The sequence below is a fragment of the Colias philodice genome, chromosome 3 (assembly GCF_061535455.1).
Source record: "Colias philodice isolate Cphi_HAF_F1 chromosome 3, ilColPhil1 Martin Lab GWU primary, whole genome shotgun sequence".
Classification (NCBI taxonomy): domain Eukaryota; kingdom Metazoa; phylum Arthropoda; class Insecta; order Lepidoptera; family Pieridae; genus Colias; species Colias philodice.
Window position 1 is genome coordinate 9852434 of NC_143088.1, and position 24256 is coordinate 9876689.

At 34.4% G+C, this 24256-nt stretch overlaps 1 protein-coding gene across 3 annotated transcripts in view; it reads left to right on the forward strand.

Annotated features, from left to right (window-relative positions):
* Nucleotides 1–24256, forward strand: part of pum (pumilio) — a 94409-nt gene that overhangs the window by 8002 nt on the left and 62151 nt on the right. Inside the window, exons 1-8 of one of the 3 annotated variants that reach the window (XM_089714805.1) lie at nt 4756–5020; nt 6608–6740; nt 7569–7715; nt 8360–8555; nt 10852–11038; nt 11350–11422; nt 11540–11640; nt 12525–12662. In XM_089714805.1, coding sequence (XP_089570931.1) covers nt 4961–5020; nt 6608–6740; nt 7569–7715; nt 8360–8555; nt 10852–11038; nt 11350–11422; nt 11540–11640; nt 12525–12662 — 1035 coding nt within the window. In that variant the 5' untranslated portion in view covers nt 4756–4960. Of the gene's footprint in view, nt 1–4755; nt 5021–6607; nt 6741–7568; nt 7716–8359; nt 8556–10851; nt 11039–11349; nt 11423–11539; nt 11641–12524; nt 12663–24256 lie in introns of those variants that run through there. The other 2 variants (XM_089714802.1, XM_089714803.1) reach the window with 2 other exon arrangements.

Genomic DNA, 24256 nt, shown 5'->3' on the forward strand with positions numbered 1-24256 from the left:
GAGATATGTCAAAGAATCTGTATCTGCAATATTGCTGGTACCTAACATCAGCTCATCATTATAAAACTGAATGGATTATCTAAAACTAAAAAGAAAATGCGATCAAGTAGTAGAAAGTCAGGTAATTGCCTGACTTGTCTAAGTGAGCGAGCGAGATATAAATTGTTTTATGCGTAAGAATAAAAGAGCAAGGTTTTCGTCTAAAAATACGATTTTGTTGGTCTAAAACCTGTTTATCCTTTTAATACGTCAATAGCAACACCCATAATATTGGACTAGAATCTAGATCTTTTTTTCTGATATTGTTTTCTTCAGATCGATCCATAATCTTTCACCATCATATTCATATAGTTGTGGGTGTTGAAGCAAACATTTAATGTGTGACAATAGGTAGGAATTAGACTATTTTTTTATACTTTACATCTTTTGCAGATTGCTCTCAACTGCGTGTTTATCTTGCATTAGCATTTTTTGGCTGACTAATTTTTTCCAATCTGTGAATGCAGTTGAGAATATCATAAATTTTAATAAGAAAGAATATCATAAAGTTATAATTCTTTCTAGAGCTACATCGAAACTTTTCTTATATAGATATTTATAAAGAGATTGTAATATCTAAGATATTTCCAAAATTAGTCCTAATATTGCCTTAGTCCTTCGAAAAAAAAAGTTAGAGAGTTTCTTCTCTTAGATTTCTGTTTATTGCTGCAAAATAAACAAACTAATTTGTTCATTATCTTATATAATTGTGTATTTTTGTAGCTTCACTGTAAACAACCATGCTAACTTGTTCATGATAACGGTAATGTTTTTAAAATAACAAATTTATCAGAAGTTAAATTATACTCAAGCAACATGTAATATTAAAATCGAAGTGCAAAATGCAAACTGAACGCAAAATAACCTGCCGGTGGACACATTTACAAGCTTCGTAAACCTAGATAATATTAGCACAATATACAGATACATACAGTAAGGAAACTTCATACAAAACGTTCGAAATGGCACACGCACACAAGCAAGCGTGTTTACGAGAATCATAAGAGCTAGCGCGCACGAGCAACTTTGTCTCCGCAACTATTTTGTCTCTCCCATCAATTGTATGGGGAGTTGCGTCGCTACGTGCGCGCACTTTCATACTAGCATTACTAGCCCATAGGTGGGAGAGACAAAATAGTTGCGGAGACAAAATAGTTGCGGAGACAAAGTTGCTCGTGCGCGCTACCTCTAAGGGTATTCAGGGGGATCGATAGTAGCGGGTGACACATCCACAGATTTTGAATGACAAAGATACATAGTATAGAAAAGTGATGTCAATGACTTCACGTTAAATAAATATCGATTGTTTCAGTTTGTAGCCTAACTATATTTTTGGCTTCGGTATCTATTGTCCCAAGTATTCTTTTAAAAAAATATTCAATCTACAGTTTTGACTTGCCTACGATTTTATTATATGTATAGATATTAAAATAACCATTACATAAATATGCCTATAATCGAAAAAAAAATTACAAATTATTTACTGAAAAATACTTTCGTCTACTACGACTAATTTGGAATTTATTGTTAAATTTTATAGTGTAAAATATTCTCAATCTTATGAACAGTTTTTTTATGTAACTGATTATGTTTAATTCGTTGTAAATTAATTCAGCCACTTTACAGTTTATGTGTTCACTCATAGCAGCAACGAAAATGTTATCCATTTTCTCGACATATTGAACAAAATCATCTGGTGGTATAATTGGTATAGTTGAATTCAAGCAGCCGAATACTGCGCAATTAGTACGTGGCATTTTTAAATGATCGCCGAAATCAACTTATCTACAAGCACGTGTTCAAATTAAACTGAAATAATATATTTCACCAAAATGTTAAAACATAAATACATAAAAGATAGATATTATAATTATTATATTTTTATCGATACGTGACTTCACCACTTTGTCAATCACTAAGCCTGTCAAACTATTTTCCTTTTCATCCTAAAACAAAAAGGTGGAGGTTCTATACTCGTATAATAATAATTTTAACCCTTTATTTTTGCATATTTTGTGTTTTTTAATTTAATTTAATTTATCGTTTTAAAAATAATTTAGTAGGTACTTATACCTACATACAAGTATTGCAAATTCTGGTTTAAAATAATTATTGAATATATGTATACTTAATACAAATATCAAGCATTATAAATAATTTAGGTACATTAAATAGCCTTCAGCGTCCATAACAAAACAAGATTTCGAAATATAACACTGATAAAAACGTATTTACTTTTACAAGGTGTATTAATTCGGATTGTTTCTTCTTGTAAATTCATATTTAGGCTACACCATTTTTGTATTTAACGAGTTTTAATCTCAAAATTACCACAAAATTGACTGTGAAAAAAAAGCAAACAGAAATATACAGGCCGAATTGATAACCTCCTCCTTTATTTTTGAAGTCGGTTAAATATCAAAAAGGTAACAGCCCTATAGCTATAACAGTGCTAACGTCATAATTTCATCGCAGGGGCTTAATTTCCTAACTGTATGTACGTATATATCTGTCAACTGTGATATTAGCCAGGTTCTATGAAGCTTTAATTCAAACTAAATCCAAACAAATGAAAACATTCATGAAATTGAAATAAGATGACATTTATGATAAGAATTTTGTCTATAATAATAATCATAAAAAATATATAGTCCGGGATACATCGACCATTTTTGCAAGTGATTACTATCAAGCTAATTTTTCGTGAGTAGCTTTATTTTGATGAGATGCCCAATAATTTCATGTACGAAACTCTCGATTGTGGTAGCTTACAGAGGTAACAAGGATAAAAATTTTTGATTTGACGGTTCTCAAATATCTATTACGCAATTTGTAGGACAATATGTCTGTTGAATTATATAAGTATTAAATAAGTGAAAATAAAAAAAATCAGCTGGTTAGTAATCATTTATGATGACTTCGTTATCGATACACATTGGAAAGGGGGACTCTTTGATCAAACCATAGATTTTGTAGGACAAATATTTTTTCGAATAATTTAGATAATTATCTTGAGATTGAACAAAAAAAAACATTCAGTTAGTAATTAATATTTGAGAACCATCAAATCAAAATATTTTATCCTTGTTTCCTCTGGTAGCTACCACAATCGAGAGTTTTGTACATGAAATTATTGGGCATCTCATCAAAATAAAGCTACTCACGAAAAATTAGCTTGATAGTAATCACTTGCAAAAATGGGCAATGTATCCCGGACTAATACAAACATGTTATTATAGATAGGAATATCTCATATTGGTCTACTATTTTCCCTTTATGCTGGACGCCTATTAGAGACGGATCGGGGCGGGTCGCATCGCAATTCGCAACGGGCCGTCTCTAATGGACGCGCTGTTTGCTCCTGCGTCCACCTGTACGGGGCGCGGCGGACCGCCTAGGCGGATTTTATCTAACAGACGCTCGCCGCTCACATCCGCCTGCCTGCGTCCACTAGACGGGTCGGGGCGGGCCGGGCCGCAGCGCACCGCCGGCAGAAATCCGCCTGCGAAGCGATATCCGCCAATGCGTTGCGGCCCGCCCCGGCCCGATCCGTCGCTAATGGACGATGTTTCATACAAAACATAGGCCGGCGTATTTTTGCGTTGCGATGCGGCCCGGCCCGATCCGCCTAGTGGACGCCAGCCATTACAGTGGATTGCTTCCCATCAGGTGATCCATAAGCTTGATTGCCAATTGTTATAAAGAAAAGTAGAAAATATGATTCTGTTTACAAACACCTATCTATATTTCCCATGAATGTTATACAGATCAGCTACAGTGCATAACATGGAACAAATATATGGCTAGCTAAATATAATCTCATTCCATTCTTGAGAGTTAATGCCATTGAAGAAGAGGCCATAATAAACGAATATACAGGGTGTCCCAAAAAGTAGTGATATACTGAAGCTGGGAAGTAGAGGACCTAGAGGGCTATCCGAATCACCCCCATGTATGTTATGCGATTTTTCGATTCAAGCATCTTCCGCAATAATTGACGTCACCATGAGTGAAAATCTCATCGTACTCGGCGATAGGTGAAAAATTGAAAAAAACGTCATAACTCCGAAAATTCGAAAAATCGCATTACATACATGATGGGGGTGATTCGGATAGCCCTCTAGGTCCTCTACCTCCCAGCTTCAGTATATCACTACTTTTTGGGACACCCTGTATAAATCCAACTTAGTAAGAAATTACCTGAATTGATTCCAATAGGATAAAAGTAAAGAAGCTGTAGTTAACTTGTATTGTATTCACTAATAAATTGCAATTAAAAAAGGTACGTGCCTATATCAGAATAATATATTATACTATACTAGCTTACCGCCCGCGGCTTCGCCCGCTTTGTCTAAAACCTAATAAATTATATACTAAAACCTTCCTCTTGAATCAATCTATCTATTAAAAAAAACCGCATCAAAATCCGTTGCGTAGTTTTAAAGATTTAAGCGTACAAAGGGACATAGGGACAGAGAAAGCGACTTTGTTTTATACTATGTAGTGATTTGAAATGCATAAAAAATAAGAAGCGGAAATTGGGAAATGTAGATTACAGACAAAACGGAATAAACCCTGAAAAAAATCAATAGCTCTCTATGGTCCGCAACTTTTGTATTGCGCGCCATCTATTATAAATTCCGCGAAGCCTTAGTTCGTCCGACGCTCCCGAGAACGGGAAGTTCACGCAGGCGCCGTACTCGGCGTATGTCCTTTGTTCGAAACAAGTCAACATTGTATTTTACTTAAGATTTTTCCAGTTAAAAATTGAAGAAAATAAGCATTTTTGTGTAAGAATTGTGTTGTGTCACTGTTTAAATTAGTACGAATACTATGTAGATAAAAGTATTGATGTGTAGTGTTTCGTTTGCAAGAAGCTTTCGTTGTGGTAAATGATTTGAGCTTTAGGTGGATTGTACGCATGAAACCTTTGAGTGACTTTTTTTTCGAACCTAATGTTAAGGATATGGGCCCCGACATGGTAAGTTATTATACATGATAATGAAGATATCTGAACCTAGATTATGTTTTAAGTCATGAAGTTGCGAAAATTGCGTTTTTTATCAGCAACAGGTCCGTTTTTGTTTTGTTTACTTGTCACCGGCGTCCGCCATTTCTGGCTCGTAATAATTGTGTTCACCGGCATTTGATCAGAGTTCAGCGAAACATAATATTTTATGAATATTTAATATACGAAATGATGAATGACTTTGATTGTGTTATACTAACGTTTCTATGAATTTTCAATGCGGTTTTCATATAAATATCAAAACTTATCTTTGAAAATAATTATAAAAATGGTGTAAGAATAAATCCTGATGTTCTTATGTTCGATATGAGGTAAAAAGAATGCAATTTCATTTATATCATAAATACATTAATTGTTCTTCAATTTCTAAAAATACCTAGTAAAAATTAACATAATAAAATTACCTATATTTTATATTGATTGATGATACCACACACAATGTACTACTAGGTTTATGTGATAATGTGCAGGTTATTTGCTCTTAAACATTATTATTAATTACATTGCACATTTTAAAATATAAAGTTAAGAATATTTATGTAATAAAGTTTTTAGATATTTTCTAGTTTGATTCCTATCATAATATTTTAAGTACAAACGGAGGCTATTTGCATCAGTAGGAATGTGTTAGATTTAAGGTTATATTATAGTATAAATACAGAAATGAAGAATGTAAGTGTGTTGCACAGACATGCAAATTCATGATAGTGATAGCAAGGTTACCTTAATTCAATAGGACAGTTCTATGTGTTAGGCGACAGTGGCATCTGTGGACTCTACGGCTAGCAGAACGCTGCTAGATTGCAATGCAGAATAGAGCACAAGTCCGCTAGGTAATGAAACATTTCAATGTGCTTAAAATGAATGTACATGTGCTTCTGACAAGTTTTATGACATTCCCCTTTTAGTTTTGCGTATTATAAAACTTTCTGCTCATTGCGTCTATAGGAAATCTGTCTAATTTATTTTTTTACATGAGGTGCACACTATCTCTGACTTTTGGCTGCATTATCTGGAATTATGTAGGCTAAAAGCTTATTAGTGCACTTAATTGTGCTTCCTTGATTATTATTTTTGTTTCAAGTACTTAGAGTGATATCATTGATTTTTTTTTGTTCAATTTACAATAAAAATGTTTTATTTTTGCATGAATCCATGAATAAATATGAAGCATGACATATATTGATGTTAGAAATGTAAACAATGTTAATTATATGTTATTAAAAAAATATACATTAAACTAAATATGTATACATGGATAGGTATTATAAACATTGCAACTGGATCTGTTGTGGGGACTAAGTATTGATTAAATTTGAAAAAAAAAATTCTACATAAATTTTCTCATATACCATTAAATAAATATTCCATTTGATTATTTGCAATACATATTATGTGTGTTTTATAACAGTAGTTGTGTGTTATTAATTAATGGTAAATCATAATATATGCCAGATTTTTATTTATGTTATACATCATCATAAAATAGTATGCAACTAATCTTGTTATTTATACTTAAGCATATGGGGTATTCTTTAGATTGCACCTGCTGCAAAAAAGCTATGGGATAAGGGCCCAGGTGCTGGAGGTGACAGCAAAGGTCCACCACAGTTGCCACCTTTGCAGCTCAACCCTGAACAAATGTGGCGTGATTCTACTTGGTCCGCACAAGGTTAGTGTGAAACAATTTGTATAAAGTGATGTCAAAAATCCTTTTTTATTATAATACTAGATTTCCGCCCGCGGCTTCGCCCGCGTTTTCAAAGGAAAACCCGCATAGTTCCCGTTCCCGTGGGATTTCCGTATAAAACCTATCCTATGTGTTAATCCAAGTTACCCTCTATATGTGTGCTAAATTTCATTGTAATCGGTTCAGTAGTTTTTACGTGAAAGAGTAACAAACATCCATACATCCATACTTACAAACTTTCGCCTTTATTATTCGCCTATGGTTAAAATTAGGAATATGTAAGAAAATAAGAAATTTTACTTTTGCCTTTACTTTTTAAATTAATCTTCTTCTTCTTATATATAAAAATGAATCGCAAAATGTGTTGGTAAGCGCATAACTCGAGAACGGCTGAACCGATTTCGATAATTCTTTTTTTATTATATTCCTTGAAGTACGAGGATGGTTTTTACGTAGAGAAAACGTAAATATGTACCACGGGCGAAGCCGGGGCGGACCGCTAGTAATATATAAAACATTTACATCATAAAATTATTTGAGTGTACCTACTATACTATAATGGCTTTTATGAATACATACTAGAACTTTCTTAATAGTTAATGCATTTTTTATGGTACATGAATATTGAATATACAACTTAATTAGATTATTAAATTCAATGAATTATTTGTTTTATTTCAATATTTGCTAGGTATAATTACTTCTTCAAGATTTTAATTATTACTGATGATACCTACCACTTCAAAAGTTCAAAGATAGACTAAAGGTAAAATTTTATCAAATACTTGAACAATATATTAAATTCGCTAGTGGAACATAATGTGGGTGTACCAATGATGGGCACACGCCGTGGCGTGACTTTCCCTGGCGGAGACGCGGGCAGCATCCTCTCGCCCAGAGACACGGCGGGCCTTGGCGTCAAGATGGTAGAATATGTCCTTGGCGGATCGCCCACAGGTAATGTGTGCCATTTCAAACTTCATGCACTCACTGATTAGTTGTTGTGGTTTTTTATTTTTAATATTTTAAATCTTAAGAATTATATACATATAAAGCTACATATAAGTACAATAATAGTTTTGTTTTTCTTTAAACAAAAAACTCATCATTGGAAACAGTTTCATATTATGGCCTCCGATTAAAAAAGTAATATTTACCCCGCATTTGCTGATTCTGTCTTTAACAAATCTGTGTCACAATAAGTGTCCACAGCGCGGCAACATGAACGTTATGACGCAAATGCTTCTTGCTTCGCTCCGACGCTCGTATGTTTTGTAATGCAAATTTTTTATTTAAAATTGTGAGAATTAGACAATTCATTCATTCTCTAAATGTCCATCTTTGGCAACCTTTTATTTTGATTTATTTTTTTAACACTAATTTCCTGTAAAATAATAGGGTTATGAATTACGAGAAAATTTCAACGTTAAGTCCTAAATGTATTTATTTTAATTTATCAAAACCACTATATCATATCTTAGATACAACTTCTTATAAGGCCCGAAAATGGGTTAGTGTCTTAACTTATTTAATGTTAATCATTTATTAATAATGGCAGCATTCCGGAAAACTTGAAAGACTTACAAAATATTTTTGAATAGAAGCTGGTGGGGTTGCTACTGGCGGTGGGAATGAAAAAGTCGGTGGTGTGGTGGCTGGTCTAAGAGGGATGGTTCTAGAAGAACGTAACGAAGAGAAATCCGGCTCACCCTTCGAAAAAGATCTCCATGAGTTGCATGATCATGGACCCCTACCGAATGGTCTTCATAACGGCCAAGAAGACGATAAAGCTTTCAAGTGAGTTATTATTTGTATTAATTTCTTATTTTCGCACAAAAAATTATATTATAAAAGATGCGCGCTTTAAATTGATCGACTTTTAAGCAGTGTCGTTAAACCCGGAAGTGTTTAAAATTAATGTCTCGGAGATAATAATAAAAGTGCAGTTGTTAAAATAAAATTCCTAAAATAATTGATGTAAAACATTACTTTCTCAGTATTTCCACAATATATTATTTAATATTTACATCATTTATCATAAAATTTGACACAAATGGGGCGAAAAGCGTTAAATTAAAGTATTCGGTCGAAATAACGAGCCGAACGGCATCGTCTCGGGCCTAGTAACTCGACCGGTGTGTCTGTACGTGAGATCGGGCGCGAGTCGTGAAGGTCGGCCGCGAGCGGTGCGCAGTGGCCGGCACCGGGCGGCGAGGCGCGGGCAATAACCGCGAGCGTTCGATCATGGCCTCTGTCAATGCCAAACGCCCCACTCCGTCCTCATTTTTGCCGTCTGCGTCCGCGCAACTCCGAACCTTCCCCTCCGCGCACCGCCTCCCCGTGACGAGCGCATGCGTAATACTTTATCACGTCGCTATAAAACATATGATTCACAAAGTAAACAGATTTCCTTAGATAGCGAGATTCGGGCTCGACCGATATGAATAATTAAATAAGTGTCAAATCAACAATTTTTATCGAAGATGTTTTTTGTTGGTATGAAAAATGTATAATTAATTTAAATTCTGTACCAGTTAAGTCGATATATTTAATGATTGCTTTGAATACAATAAGTATTTAAAAAATTCATTTTTTAGTTATACTCATATGGAAAAATTAATTAAATTAAACGTATTCAAAATCTATCGTCGCGTTAACTTATTTATTACATAGAATGGAATACAGTTTTATACTACTAAAAATACTAAATAATAAAAAGAGGAAATTAAAAAAATTCAAACAATATAGGGTCAATCTGGGTGATTGTGAACAGGGGTGATTGGAAACAACTCCATTTACACTTTTAATACCTATTCTATGTAAGTCTTCTTTTACAACTGTAAATGATATTTCATTCTATAGATCCGTTTTTCAAACGTTAAATCCTATATTACAATAAGCTCAATAAATAAATAAACACAAAAAAGAATTACCCTCTGGGCTCTGACTTGTAATGCCATTTTCTTAAAATTACTATAATTTCTTGCTTTTATTCTTATTTGTTAATGCTTGTATAAAAAACGGTTTCAATTAATGTTTCAAATTAAAAATAATTTAATATTGAAGAGACAGAAGACTTATTTCATTAAACAAATTTCAATTAATGTTTCAATTTAAAAATAATCAAATATTGAAGAGACAGAAGACTTATTTAATTAACAAATTTAATTAGTATTTTTTTGCATTGATCTTATATTAGTATAGGTCATTGACATTCCTATCTTAATTGAATCGCATTGTAATCGTTACGTTACTTAGGGCCGATTTTTCAATGCCCAGATAAACAGCTAGATAGACTTTATTCTTCAGTTAACAAAATATTCAATTTTTCAATAGACGAATAGGACTTATCTATCGAATAACTACGTTGTTTGAGGAATAAATCTATTTGCCGCTCCAACGGCCAGATAGCGCGCTATTCGACGGTTAGGCGTTTGAGTTGACAACTGACGCGTCAAATTTGGGATATTTTCGTATGTCATAACATAGAGCGTTGAATTATTAACAATTAAACCTCTTTCTATATAATTATTATCAATAAAAAACATATTGAAATTGATGTTTTTGATAGTACTGATGACCATGCCATTGAAAATTTGCCGAATGTCGTTTCCATCGTAAAATATATAAATTGAAACACAAATTTAACCAAACTCTTTACTCGAATCAAAACAACAATCAACAATCATAGAAGACAAGAGCAATACAAGACACTCCTGACGTGAGTCATAATGACGGTTGTTACAAATTGCAAGAGTTGACTCTATCCCACTCTAACCTGACTAATTTAATATGTTTGTTTCGCCACTCCGAGAGCAGAGCTTTCAATATGGAAATATTTGGTCAGATAGTTATTCATCAAATAAATCACGATTGAAAAATAGGCGAGCCGTTATGAGTTAGATAAATAATTGAATAAATCTATTCGAGGGGTAGTTATTAGACTGTTTATCTCGGGATTGAAAAATCGGCCCTTAGTTATATAAATTCGGTTGATGAACAAATAAGGAGCACTTGATTCCGAATTCCGGTTTCCAATATAATAACTTAAGTCGAGCCTTTGTTCCGATAATAACGTGTCTTCCTGATGCAGCCGCACGCCGGGCTCGCGGCAGCCGTCGCCCGCGGAGGAGGAGGGCGGCGTGGGCGTGGGGCCGGGCGGCGTGCAGCACGTGGGCGTGCGCAACGGCGACGCGGGCGCCTTCCCGCTGCTGCCGCACGCGCTGCCCGCGCACCAGCCGCAGCCGCTGCACCACCTGCCGCACCTGCAGCACCCGCAGGTACACACACACGTACGCGTTCATACGCACGCTCACGCACACACGCACACACAATTAAGACTGAATGTAGAATCATGCAGTAAATAGTAACAATAAATTTTAGAAGTAAATATAATTAAAACCTTCGTACTCATAAACCATATAAGAAACTTACTTAACTTTAACTAGTCCCATTCAGAATTATTACATATACATTTTTGTCTTTATCAATCAAATCCTAAAAGTAATATGAACTTAGTATCAACAATTCAATATGATTATATGTTTGCTATGATAAATAAATTAACTAAATTGTTGGTTTTTTCTTCCAGCACCACCCAGGAATGTTGGGAGTAGCTCCACTACAAGGACTGCCACATCCACAGCATCCGCAAATACATCCAGGTAAGCTACAACGAAAATTGAATTAGTTATTATTACATTACTACAGAATATCATCTATGGAAAGATATGTGTTTTAAACTTGATTGGTTGCTATAAATATCAATAATAATATTTCAGGCATGACATTGAATGATTCCATGAATCAACACATCGAACTGGTTCTTCAAATGGAGCAACATCCTCAATTCGACAACAACAGCTTTGCCAACACGCAGCAGGTGAGTGTTTCCAATTAGTTATTTTATTTTTTAAATGTTTGTATAATTGTATGGGATAATGGTACATATAACTTGTCAGCAATTATATGTTTTTACTAACATGGACCTTAGTCTTCAATGAAAAGAAGTAAAACCGTAAATTAATCTAAACGTTTTCAGACCGTAACGTAAACACGTTAAGTCGCAAATTATGTGTAATTTATTTGATATAGGAGGGCATATCTTCGTTATTTAGTTAAATCGAAAATGGTAATATAAATCGTTTTGCTGCAAATTCCAAATATTAGTTCAAAATTTTAACCTACCCCTTCAGTTGAGTAATCAAAATAACATTAAAACATGATAAGGTAATTAATGTATTACATCATTCTCAAACTAGTTCTGTTTACTCAATACTTGCAATTAATTGAAAAAAACAATGTGCTAATTACAATCACTATATTATGTGATTTCATAATTTCGAAATAAATATTTTTAAAATACTTAATCCTTTAAAAACAATAACAAATATACAGAATATTTTTCTTGTTATTAAAACGATTAAGAAATATGTCTCTATTTTTTATATCACTAACCTTTTTAAAGGTAATTTATAATAATTTTGTAACTAACGTAATTATGGGAAATTTGCATACATTATTATAAATGCTTTATATTTCCTTAAATAAGTATCAGAATGAATAATATAATAATTCGTGTTTTTTGTTTCAATAACTGCAAAATGATAAATAAAAAGTTCTTAATAATTATTAAGTAACAAACAAATATTACAGCCTTTTCCTTTATTAAGTCAGTTTAGTCAGCTATTGATCCTACACTTGTTAAATTGTGAACATAATAAGACTAGTTTGTTTGACCCAATAAGTGCATTGCGTGTGTGTCAGTACGCGGGCGGCGTGGGCGCAGTGGGCGGCGTGGGCGCGGTGGGCGGCGCCAGCGGCGGCGGCGCGCTCGTCAACGGCGCCGCCGTCGGCCCGCCCGCGCCCGACTCGGCGCAGCACCACCAGCCCTTCGACGTGCAGGTGCGTGCGACACTTGATCTTATGCGGTAGATAATAAGGCTCACAATCGCGTGTAGGACTTCGTTACGTGTACGGTACCACCAGCCCTTCGACGTGCAGGTGCGTGCGACACTTGATCTTGTGCGGTAGGCAATAAGACTCACAGTCGCGTGTAGGCCTTCCTTCCATGTACGGTACCACCGGCCCTTCGACGTGCAGGTGCGTGCGATACTTGATCTTATGCTGTAGATGGTAAGAGTTACAGTCGCGTGTAGGACTTCGTTCAACGTATGGTGAAGGTTCAGAACGATTTACCACCTGCGATGTTCCCGAAAAACAGATATTAGGGCCTTCATGAAAAGAAGATCGGTGGTAAATGTTAAAAATATGTTATGACGATTCAAAAGTGCTTCAAGAATTTAACCAAATGTTTGAGTTTGAATTTCAAGAGCTTATTTTTTGTCCTTAAAAGGCCGGCAAAGCACCAGTGACACTAATAGTGTTACTTGTTTTAATGGGTGATGGTGAACACTTAACATCAGGTGGTCCACCTGCCCCTTTGCTTGCTCTGACATAAATAAGGACGATGAAGCGGCCTTGCGTCGTTCTATTGATATATATGCATTCAAATTTACACCTTATAGTGTGATAGTAATGTTCAAAGCCTTTTGTTTTGCTCATTAGAAACACTGCCCTGAGTAGCAGTGTTGACCGTGATTGTGAGTCTTGTTGTTTATTGTATGTCAATGGCATATATTAGTTTGTTTTTGATGTGATAGCGTGCTATCGAGGTGGTGGATCGCCTGACGTTAACCGATCGACACCTTCAGTGAAAATTGCAGAGATAGGCAAAAGAATAGATACTACTTGACCAGAAGGAACTTTACGTTGTAACACGGACGCGTTAAATAAAGGTTCTTCCTGGTAATTATATAAGTTATAACTGCGTGCTCGCACATACATTATCTTGCGTCTTACATTTAATGATGTATAGCGACGCTTTAGACATCGGCGTAGCTTCAACATAGAATACAAATCTGTACTGCTCTTTGAGGTGAAGATTTGTATTATCACGAGCTTTAAAATCGTCCAACGTATGTTTAAGATTTAATTCAAAAAAATAAAAAAAAACAGCTCGAGTTATGTCTATAGCCATTTATGGTGCAGATTTGTATATTCGTTTTCTCGTGGAAACGTCATGCTGTACTTTATTTGATAAGATTAAATAGAAGTCTATCTTAAGGAATACTAATTCATTAATTGCCAGCTATTTATTGGACGAAATAATAATCTTTCGAAATCTTAATATGAAGTTTATTGCGAAATAACGTCCCCGAATTAATATTTAATACCGGATATGGTTGGGTTGATTAGATCGATGCTGGTTTCTGGGCATGTACCTACCATTAAGACAGATGACATAAAACGATATAATATGAAAAAAGCTCCCTGAAGGCTTAAGATTGTTGTCATTCTGGGAGTGGATAAATTCAGGTAGAAAACGTTCTTTTAACATACATATTTTACAGGATTCCATGTATAGTAATAATTTCCATTATCCCGTTATTTAACCTCAATAAGTTATATGTCATAAGTACATATTTTTATATAAACATAATAGAGCAAATACCAAAGCCACCAGACGTCGCGTATTTTCTGATAAACGAAATGTGGACGATTGAAAAGTGGTACGTATTACGATCGAATGCCCAATTGCTACCTTGGTTAAAGAACAGATGATAATGATACATAAAAACATTCACGTAAATTCTCATGGTTGGTTTTCACTCATGTTTTAGACAATATAGTTAAAAACAAGTCTTCAATACTTCAAGACATGGGTCGTTGAAGTCAGACAGTTCAGGCGACTGTAGACTGCAATTGTGCACTCGGTCACACTATGCAAAGTGCTGACTTCGCAGCAGATAGCTACTGTACTCGTATACTTCGTCCAATGTATCATGTCTTTTCCAATGTTGTCGCGAAATCATGGGCCATAGCGTAAGAGATGTGTACCTATTGCAATGTCGCAAAATCATGTGAGTTGACGTTCGAGCTCATGGCGTGGTACGGGAAGGCGAGTGGCGAGTAAAAAAAAGTTGTAGTATCTCGAGAGGTCATGAAAAACATCGCTAGGAAACCGAAACGTCGAAGAATCAAAAGTACAACGACATACGTGATATCTACCTACCCGCACTTGGCCAAGTAAATTAAGTGGGAACGTATATGGGGTGATGGTGATATAGTAACTTCGACGCGATTACATATTACATTTGTATTATTTATTTGGTAATTCATCATTAGTGCCAAGGTTTAAACTTTCCATTATCTATTGTCCTTGTCTCTGCCTTAACGCTGAAACATGTATTTAATAAGATAAGTTCAAATAATGCTACAAATACATATTACATCAGATTAATATAAAAAAAGACGTGTGGCACTCGGAATTTCTCGATTCGGTTCCCGCGTTCAAGGCCCGCGATAGAAGCTATGCAATAGCTTAAAAAATACTTTTTAATAAAATCACTCAGAAATGTGACTTAAAAGTTTACCTTATTTATAATCTTTCTCCCGTTTACATAATTTTAGTTATATGTTAATTGAGTAACTCTCATATCACCTCGTCTTTTAAGAAACTATAATTGTATGATTGAGTATTAATTTACTTACGCACTTAATTACTGACTCACTTATTCACTTACTTAATTACTTACTATCTGGCGCATCGAAATTGGTAATTGACTCCACTAATGTCAGAATGAAGCGACGTTTTCCCCATCTTTTCTAGGCATTTCTTACATATTGTATAAAAATCGGCCAAGTGCGAGTCGGACTCGCGCACGAGGGGTTCCGTACCTGTAGGGACCCTATAGTCCATTGAATAAAAAGTTCTAGAGTGCGTGAGTTAGTAACGTAAGATGTTTCTTCGGAAACATGTCAAGAGTCCCTAGGTAATAAACATACTAAAACCCCGGGCCACTAGGAGGAGCCCCGGAGTGGGGGGAGGGGGAAAATGGGTCCATTTTTTCATTTTTCGCTTAAATCTCAAAAACGGTACATGTTAGAGAAAAACTTTCAAGGAAAAGTTGAAAGGCCATAAAATTATCTACAAGTTGTACCTGAATCATTTTTTCTTATATCCTACCGTTTCTGAGTTATACGCAGTAAAACATGATTTTGGCTCAAACAATTTCTACATCAATCGATCAAAAAATATTTCTTTCTTCCAAAAAACTCAAAAGTGCAACTTGTGACCGGTACTGATAGATTGCTCTTAATTAGGTCTATAATTAGTAAAATAAACACATTCCTCCATGGAAGCCTTTAGGAGGAATCTATTGTCAAAATACTATATTAGGGTAGTTTGAGTTACTGAACTTGATCTTTTTATTTTTTTCTTCCAAAAAACTCAAAAGTGCAACTTGTGACCGGTACAGATAGATTTCTCATAATTGGGTCTATCATTGATAAAAATACCAGATTCCAACACGGAGGCGTTTACGGGGAATTGAATTTTATTAGGGTAGTTAGGATACTTGAACTTTTTATTTTTTTTCTCCAAAAAAACTCAAAAGTGCAACTTGTGACCGATACTGATAGATTGCTCTTAATTAGGTCTATAATTAGTAAAATAAACACATTCCTCCATGGAAGCCTTTAGGAGGAATCTATTTTCAAAATACTATATTAGGGTAGTTTGAGTTACTGAACTTGATCTTTTTATTTTTTTCTTCCAAAAAACTCAAAAGTGCAACTTGTGACTGGTACTGTTAGATTGCTCTTAATTAGGTCTATAATTGGTAAAATAAACACATTCCTCCATGGAAGCCTTTAGGAGGAATCGATTGTCAAAATACTATATTAGGGTAGTTTGAGTTACTGAACTTGATCTTTTTATTTTTTTCTTCCAAAAAACTCAAAAGTGCAACTTGTGACCGGTACAGATAGATTGCTCATAATTAGGTCTATCATTGATAAAAATACTAGATTCCACCATGGAGGCGTTTACGGGGAATTGAATTTTATTAGGGTAGATACGATACTTGAACTTTTTATTTTTTTTGTATCGTAACTACCCTAATAAAATTCAATACCTCCTAAAGGCCTCCATGGTGGAATCTGGTTTTTTTATCAATGATAGACCTAATTATGAGCAATCTATCGGTACCGGTCACAAGTTGCACTTTTGAGTTTTTTTGGAAGAAAAAAATAAAAAGATCAAGTTCAGTAACTCAAACTGCCCTAATATAATATTTTGACAATCGATTCCTCCTAAAGGCTTCCATGGAGGAATGTGTTTATTTTACCAATTATAGAACTAATTAAGAGCAATCTATCAGTACTGGTCACAAGTTGCACATTTGAGTTTTTTGGAAGAAAGAAATATTTTTTGATCGATTGATGTTGAAATTGTTTGAGCCAAAATCATGTTTTACTGCGTATAACTCAGAAACGGTAAGATATAGGAAAAAATGATTCAGGTACAACTTGTAGATAATTTTATGGCCTTTCAATTTTTCCTTGAAAGTTTTTCTCTAACATGTACCGTTTTTGAGATTTAAGCGAAAAATGAAAAAATGGACCCATTTCCCCCCTCCCCCCACTCCGGGGCTCCTCCTAGTGGCCCGGAGTTTTAGTATGTTTATTACCTAGGGACTCTTGACATGTTTCCGAAGAAACATCTTACGTTACTAACTCACGCACTCTAGACCCCCCTTGGAGGGACTCATTCAATGGACTACTATCCCTGAATATTTATATTTTTTAATATTTCTATTATTTTTTTTATTTTTATATTTGTTGTCGTAGCGGCCACGGAAATAAGTACATCATTTGTGAAAATTTCAGCTTTCTAGCTCTCACGGTTTATGAGATACAGCCTGGAGACAGACAGACAACGAAGTCTCAGTAATAGGGTCGGACCCTTTTATTACCGTTTCAGTACGAAACCCTAAAAATGGATCTCCTCTGGTGATCTCTCGATGCGGCGTACCGCAGGCTCGTTGAAAAAACGGTCTAACTATCGATGCCTATGTGATGTGATGATTTGACCTTGCCTAAGATATTAAGTTCCGCAAAAACTTTGTTTTTTTGGTCTCCTCAATTCTCGAGGTCTATTAATACGATAAAATAACTTATTTCTAGTCTTATATACTCCGCAATTTATTTTACGTTATATTTAAATTTATGTAAACTACTAAAACATTGTAAGCAATTATATTTATGTTAATGTAGGAGTTGTTCTTTTTCATAATAAATGGTTTATGCAATAATGTTACAAATTTGTATTAATAATACATTGAAATATATTTTATGCCCTTTGCTCTATTTTACTTGATAATAAGTGTAACTTTGTCTATAATATGTTTATGTATTGTATAGGGTTGTTAGTTTATGATCGGAAATTAGTGATATGCGATGTAATTATTAATTTTCCATACCATAAGGCTACAGTTGTCTACTTGAAACATAAGTTCTTGACATACCTAACAAAAAATAATATATAAGTATTATTTTACTACAATTTATTTTTTATTCGTGATTTCTTTGAACAAACAACATATTAGTCATAATTCAAGTATTATTATATATTTATATTAGGTATTATTATCCATATTTTTACGTGTGATAATTAAGTTTTTATTGTATTTGTATTGAGTAGGACATGGAAGGTGAGCGTTTGTGTAAAGATAAATGCAAAGTATTTATGTATATTCATCGGTGACGCCTAGCTTTACGACGATTGAAAAAACCATTAAACATGTAAATAACATGATATTCAATTTTTACTTTTAATTTATCTTATTGAACCTTCTCAACTCACAAGGTGCGTCTTTAAATCAAGATGAATTGAAATCCGTTGAGAGTTCCTAGGCTAGAAGTACAATATAGACATGTAGACAAATATTTCTTCCATTATGCTCGTGCATGTGGTGTGGGTCTGTGGCGTGCTCTAATATCATACCGTAATAAAAAAAAATAATGTAATTTGTTTGTGAATTCTGATGTATGTATATTTATTATTTTGTTTGTATATTAAGGGTAAGATTATTATCATATTGGTCCGTGGGCCTGGTGCAAATTTCGTTAATCATTTTTTACGGAATTTTTACGGAACTTTTACGGAACTATGAAAGCAATGGTTGTGATTGCATCGTGAAAGAGAAGATCAACGACCAGTCTACACGACTGGACAACCAGTAAAGCATTGTTTGATGATGTTGAAAAGCAATAACCTTTTCTTATCCTTTCCACACACGAATTCTGTGCAGTGGCACACATGTTCACCAGAAAACATTGCATCATAACCAAACTCATTGTTCAATTAATAATACTTTGTTTTTGTTACAATTCCATTGATAACAATGACACTTATTATTTCTTCATTCAATTGAGTGATCAATATTTTTGTGTACCTATAATTCCGCCCCTGCATTAGGTATCGTTGCATCCACAATCTTCTTAAGTCATTTGAGTTAGGTACTTTTGACTCTTAGAAGTGTCAATCCACCCCACTCATCAACTCTGATTTGACCTAACCTTGGTGGCCGTGGTCCAATCCAAACGTTAACGATCGAACCAGCTACGTATTTATGGAAACTGCATCATATTCTTAACACGGCACGCTGTGCCTCGACGATGAGAGGCTATGTGTGGTAACAGCAAACATGCAGAGCTTCTACTCCTAGTATATAGTAGATGTTCACGTCTGGTCAGGACAATGAGATATCACATATTATGTACACACATATTATACAATTATGATTAGCGTAGTTATAGGAAAGTTATGAATAATAATACTGTAGTCATAATTAAAATATCTAACGTTAGGCAATTTCATAACATATAACGACATCAGAAAAAACAGGTAATTAATCTTTTTTTATGTGTATTATAAGAACATTGCAATTGTTTATGCGCAATATTTTGTGAACGTAATCAAATTATTTTGTCTCTTTTGTGGTGATGTATTTCTTCAATTGCATATATCTTTAAGTATTTCATGCTTGCTTTTTTTCATAATATAAAAAATAAGCAAATTTTAATGATGATTAATATCCTTATATGTAATAACATTCAACATCTGTAATTAATAATTATCAATGAAAATTAAGCATAAGAAGCTATAAATATGTACAGCACAACATAGTAACTAAAACTTATTTCGTGTTCATTATCAGAATTTGGTAATCTACTCACCGTTACAATATTATATAATAAAGTAATAAACCTTTGGGTCTATGTATTTGCTAACTTAATGAACACTTAAAACTTGAAATTTATCACCTAATTTAGATAAGTAAAGGATGGTATATCAATAATATAAATAGGGTTTGACAGTGTAACAAAAAATTGAACAACAGTTTCCAATAGTATGTCATCTTAAGGACACCTGTTTTCTAGATCTTCGTGTACAAGTAACAGTGCTTTACACTTTACATGTGTTTAACATTAATATCACGTCCAGTCGTTGCCCAACCTAATTGCAGATGCAAAACGTAAGCTTTTTATCTTATGTGCAATTCTATGAAGCAGCGGTTCTATATAAATAGGTTAAAATAAGATAAAATTGACAGTAAATTTTATCTTATGTGCAATTCTATGAAGCAGCGGTTCTATATAAAAAGGTTAAAATAAGATAAAATTGACAGTCAATTTTATCTTATTTTAACCTTGTCAATACTTATTGGGCTTGATCAATGCTTACTTTACCTACATGAAATTAAAATATTTTCTCTTATCATTTGTAAAATTCTTATACTAGTCTTTGTTCACATACGTATATTATTTTTACTACCTATTGGTGTACCTTTTAATTGGCGTAGCTTAGTATTTATTCATCTCAATAATTGTATCACTAGCTGTAAGGTACCTTATCATAAATAAATAAATAAATAGTGTCAATTATTGACTCTGAAAATTTGCACCCCCGTCTCTGTTTGTACGAATCGCATTTTAATGATGACATGATTAAAAGACAAGCAAAGCACCTATAATAGTAGGGGAGCCCAGGATGCTAAATGTGGATTTACTCGAGCGTCACGGGAACCTATTAGAATTGGTAGATTAGACCATAGCGAGAAAAAAAGGTCCTATAATGTTTTCACTTTTAGCGGTGGGGAAGGGTTTTTTGATTTTTTTTTTAATTTAAAAAAGAAAAAAATTGGCTTGGAAATACTCAAGCGCGTTAGATATTGATATTTTGCATGCTCCAGGACGTCACTGAAAAAAAGTATACGTTAATCTGACGATTTAAGTGGCGATTTAATCGCTATGAAGAAAGGGTAAAAAATTAAAGTAAGTTCGAGCGCGTCAGATTAATATATGGGGGGGTTATAGTTGAGCCAATTTAATAGGCAACATTTGACGTCTATCAATTTTATCTTCATAGGGTGGTAACCTGCTTAAAAACATCGATTAAAGCGAATTAATCGATACGGACTTGAAACAATTGTCAATCGAACTTGAAACACTGTCAATAATTTATGATGATTTTTATTCCCAAGTAACCAATGCATTCGATTCTAGATGTCAGATTTCGATTTTTAGAGTAACGTCTCTGGTATTTATAAAGAAAAAAGGTTTATTGACACAAAATTGTAGCGACGTCAGTTCTTTAAATAAGAAAATGTTTATTATGTTTAGAATGGTTTATCAGTAAAATCAAATCTTAAAATTAGTTGCATCGGTCATTATTTTTATAAATATGTAATCGTAATTGAAAAAAGTTAAGCAAATGTGCAGTTCTAACAAAACGAAATATCATGTTATTCTATGTCGTCGTTACTAGGTTACGTTGTTGAATTTTGTTGAACTGTCAAATGTTGCCTATTAAAATGGCTCTACTATAATTACAATATAAGAAGTCCCCATTTCGCTAATCTGACGATTCGAGCTCAACCTTAGGGAATTATGGATTATTCAAATTTTCCAGCGGGGCCCCTGAGCGCACCCACCAACCATAACTGCTCATATTGACCAGAGGCGGCTCGTGACAAAATTTTATGGGTGTTCACTTGAAATAAAACACTGAAAATACATGGTGTAAAGCAGTACATTTATCAAAAAAATTACTTATAAAGGAAATACATACGTCTTTCTTTTTACGCTCGTAAAATATGTCTGTTGTTGCTTTCATCACAACCACACAACCACGGTGTTTTCACATAATATTGTTCGGACTTCGGATTTAAACACCCGCGTAACTATATGTTTTCGTTTTTGTCGTACATTTTTGCGTAAGGTCAAGTTCAGGCCGTGGCAGTCCCTTAGCTTTCAATTCAAGCCTAATTTGTAACGTTTTAACACACTTTTTAATGAACGCCACATTATAATTGTTCATTTTCACACTCACAAGTAATACTGATAACTACAGACTATTTCAACACGTATCTTATGATTTTAATTAGAAAATTCCCGAATTTGCATTCGCGCGCGTGCATTGAAGTTGACTCGAGAGTCGAGTGTTTGTTTATAATATAGAGAGTGGCAACCTCGCGCAATCGCTGTCCTGTGTACGGGCGCCCAGGCGCGGCGGTAAAAACGAACCGGCAACGTTTGCGGGTGCGGCGCTCCGAATTTTGCTATTTTTCCATAGAAAATCTTCTGTTTCACGCGCGCAGGGCACTGGCAAACCCTCTCTTTCACTCCTATTGGATTTCGTATTAGGAAATGTACTAAATATTTTTTCATTGGAGCGCAATCGTGAGCGCTCAATACAGTATTATTCAGGTGTATGGAATGATGGAATGATGGATATATTCATTGGTTTTGACAGTAGTTTTTTACGATTACGATTGATTTTAAATAGTAATAATTAATATTAATAATGAAATTAAGGAGTATGATTTTATTATAATTATTTATGGGAGTTCACTGCACCAGCGCTCCTTAGGGCGAGCCGCCTCTGATATTGACTAGAGGTACTAATGAATAGCTAAGGTACCGTCCCTTATAGTAATCTGACGCGCTCGAGTAAATCCCAAAATCCCCTCTTGGGCTCCCCTACTATAATACTAGCAGTGATACTAATGTTTATGAGGGGTGGTGACCACCTTATAACAGGGAGCCCATTTGCTTGCTCTATCATTAAAATACAATAAAATAATTGTAATTTCAAAAAATTTAAAAATGCATAAATAGCACAAAGTGACAAATTTAAGAGATATAAACAATTCGGGTATCTGTAGCTAATATTATGTATTGATGATAGATATATGGAAGTGATTTCCATAATTGTCACTTTCTTATATGGAAGATACATTTACGGAAATCTATTACTTATGTAAATGTCGCCGTCGCGTCGTGGTTGAATCTGCTATTTGATTGAATGACTAGCGCGTTCATTGAATGACGACATTTAATTGCATGACGGCGACATACACATACAATATGTATATTGTAACGCTCATTACTTCTTCAGTCGTTTTAAAAATTGTAAAAATATTTAATTTTAACGTTAATATACAGAGTCAATGGTAAATGAGAATGAGCATGAATGAGCAAATTAATGCAATAAAAAATAAAAATATTCATCAACTTCCTATAAACATTCTTGTATTTGTAGATATCGTCAAATAATCTAAAAGTTGAAATTAAGTAACTCTAACAAACTTACATGAAAATTCATTAAAAATATCAAAACAAGGCGCCATATTTTAATGCAATCTAAATTTATGAAATCACGTGGGATTGGGATAACCCCGGATTTTGTTTGCTGCCATCGCTCTGACAAAGTGTCGTTAACATTTGCTTTTCGTGGTCACGCATAGAAACCTGAATAATTATTAAGTAGCTTGAAACTAGGTAGAGGTTGTTATATTTACGTAACGCGTAATATAACTCGTCGAGGCGCTGAACTCGTAGCCACTTTACTCGGGTACATTTATTCATGCATGTAGGTGATGTTACCGTTAGTGTTATGTAGGAACCGACGCGTGCTTTTAACGAGTGACTATCTCCGGCGCTGTTCTCATGGCGCGTCGACTAGGAAGCAATAAGCGTACGCCCTAACTGCACACACCATTACCGATTGTACCGCGCAAATATGCGATACAATCTGCCCGGATCGAGGCGGCGAGGCGGCTATAAAGCCTTATCGAATCGTCGTCTTGAAACTGCCGAACCAATGCTTTCGCAACGCTTTTGTACCGATTTGATTGATTTTGTACGATGTCAACAATTTTTTTGCAATAAAACGAATTTGTTACCCAATTTTATTTTTCTTTACAACAAGTCGAAGTCGAACTGGAGTATTTGTCATTTTCGTTTGTTCCCATGGAATTGTGCGTAACGAGATATTGTTTGCGCAACTTTTTAAAAATATATCATCACAGTCTTATATAAATAATTAGGTTTTTTCGTTACGGCATTTTTACATTCAGTCGCCGGCCGCCACGGCCGCGCTCAAAGTCCGAGATGAAGGATATGCAATTGCTTAAAAAAATATAAATTAATGAACACTTGAGCTGAATTAATGAATTTAGATAAATTCAGTTTAAGGCAGTCCATAAATATTGTCAATGGCATACTGCAATAAAATTAATAATTTCGCTTAAAAATAATTTATTAATTAGGGCCATAATTTAACGATATCAAAGAAAAGGGAAAGAGAT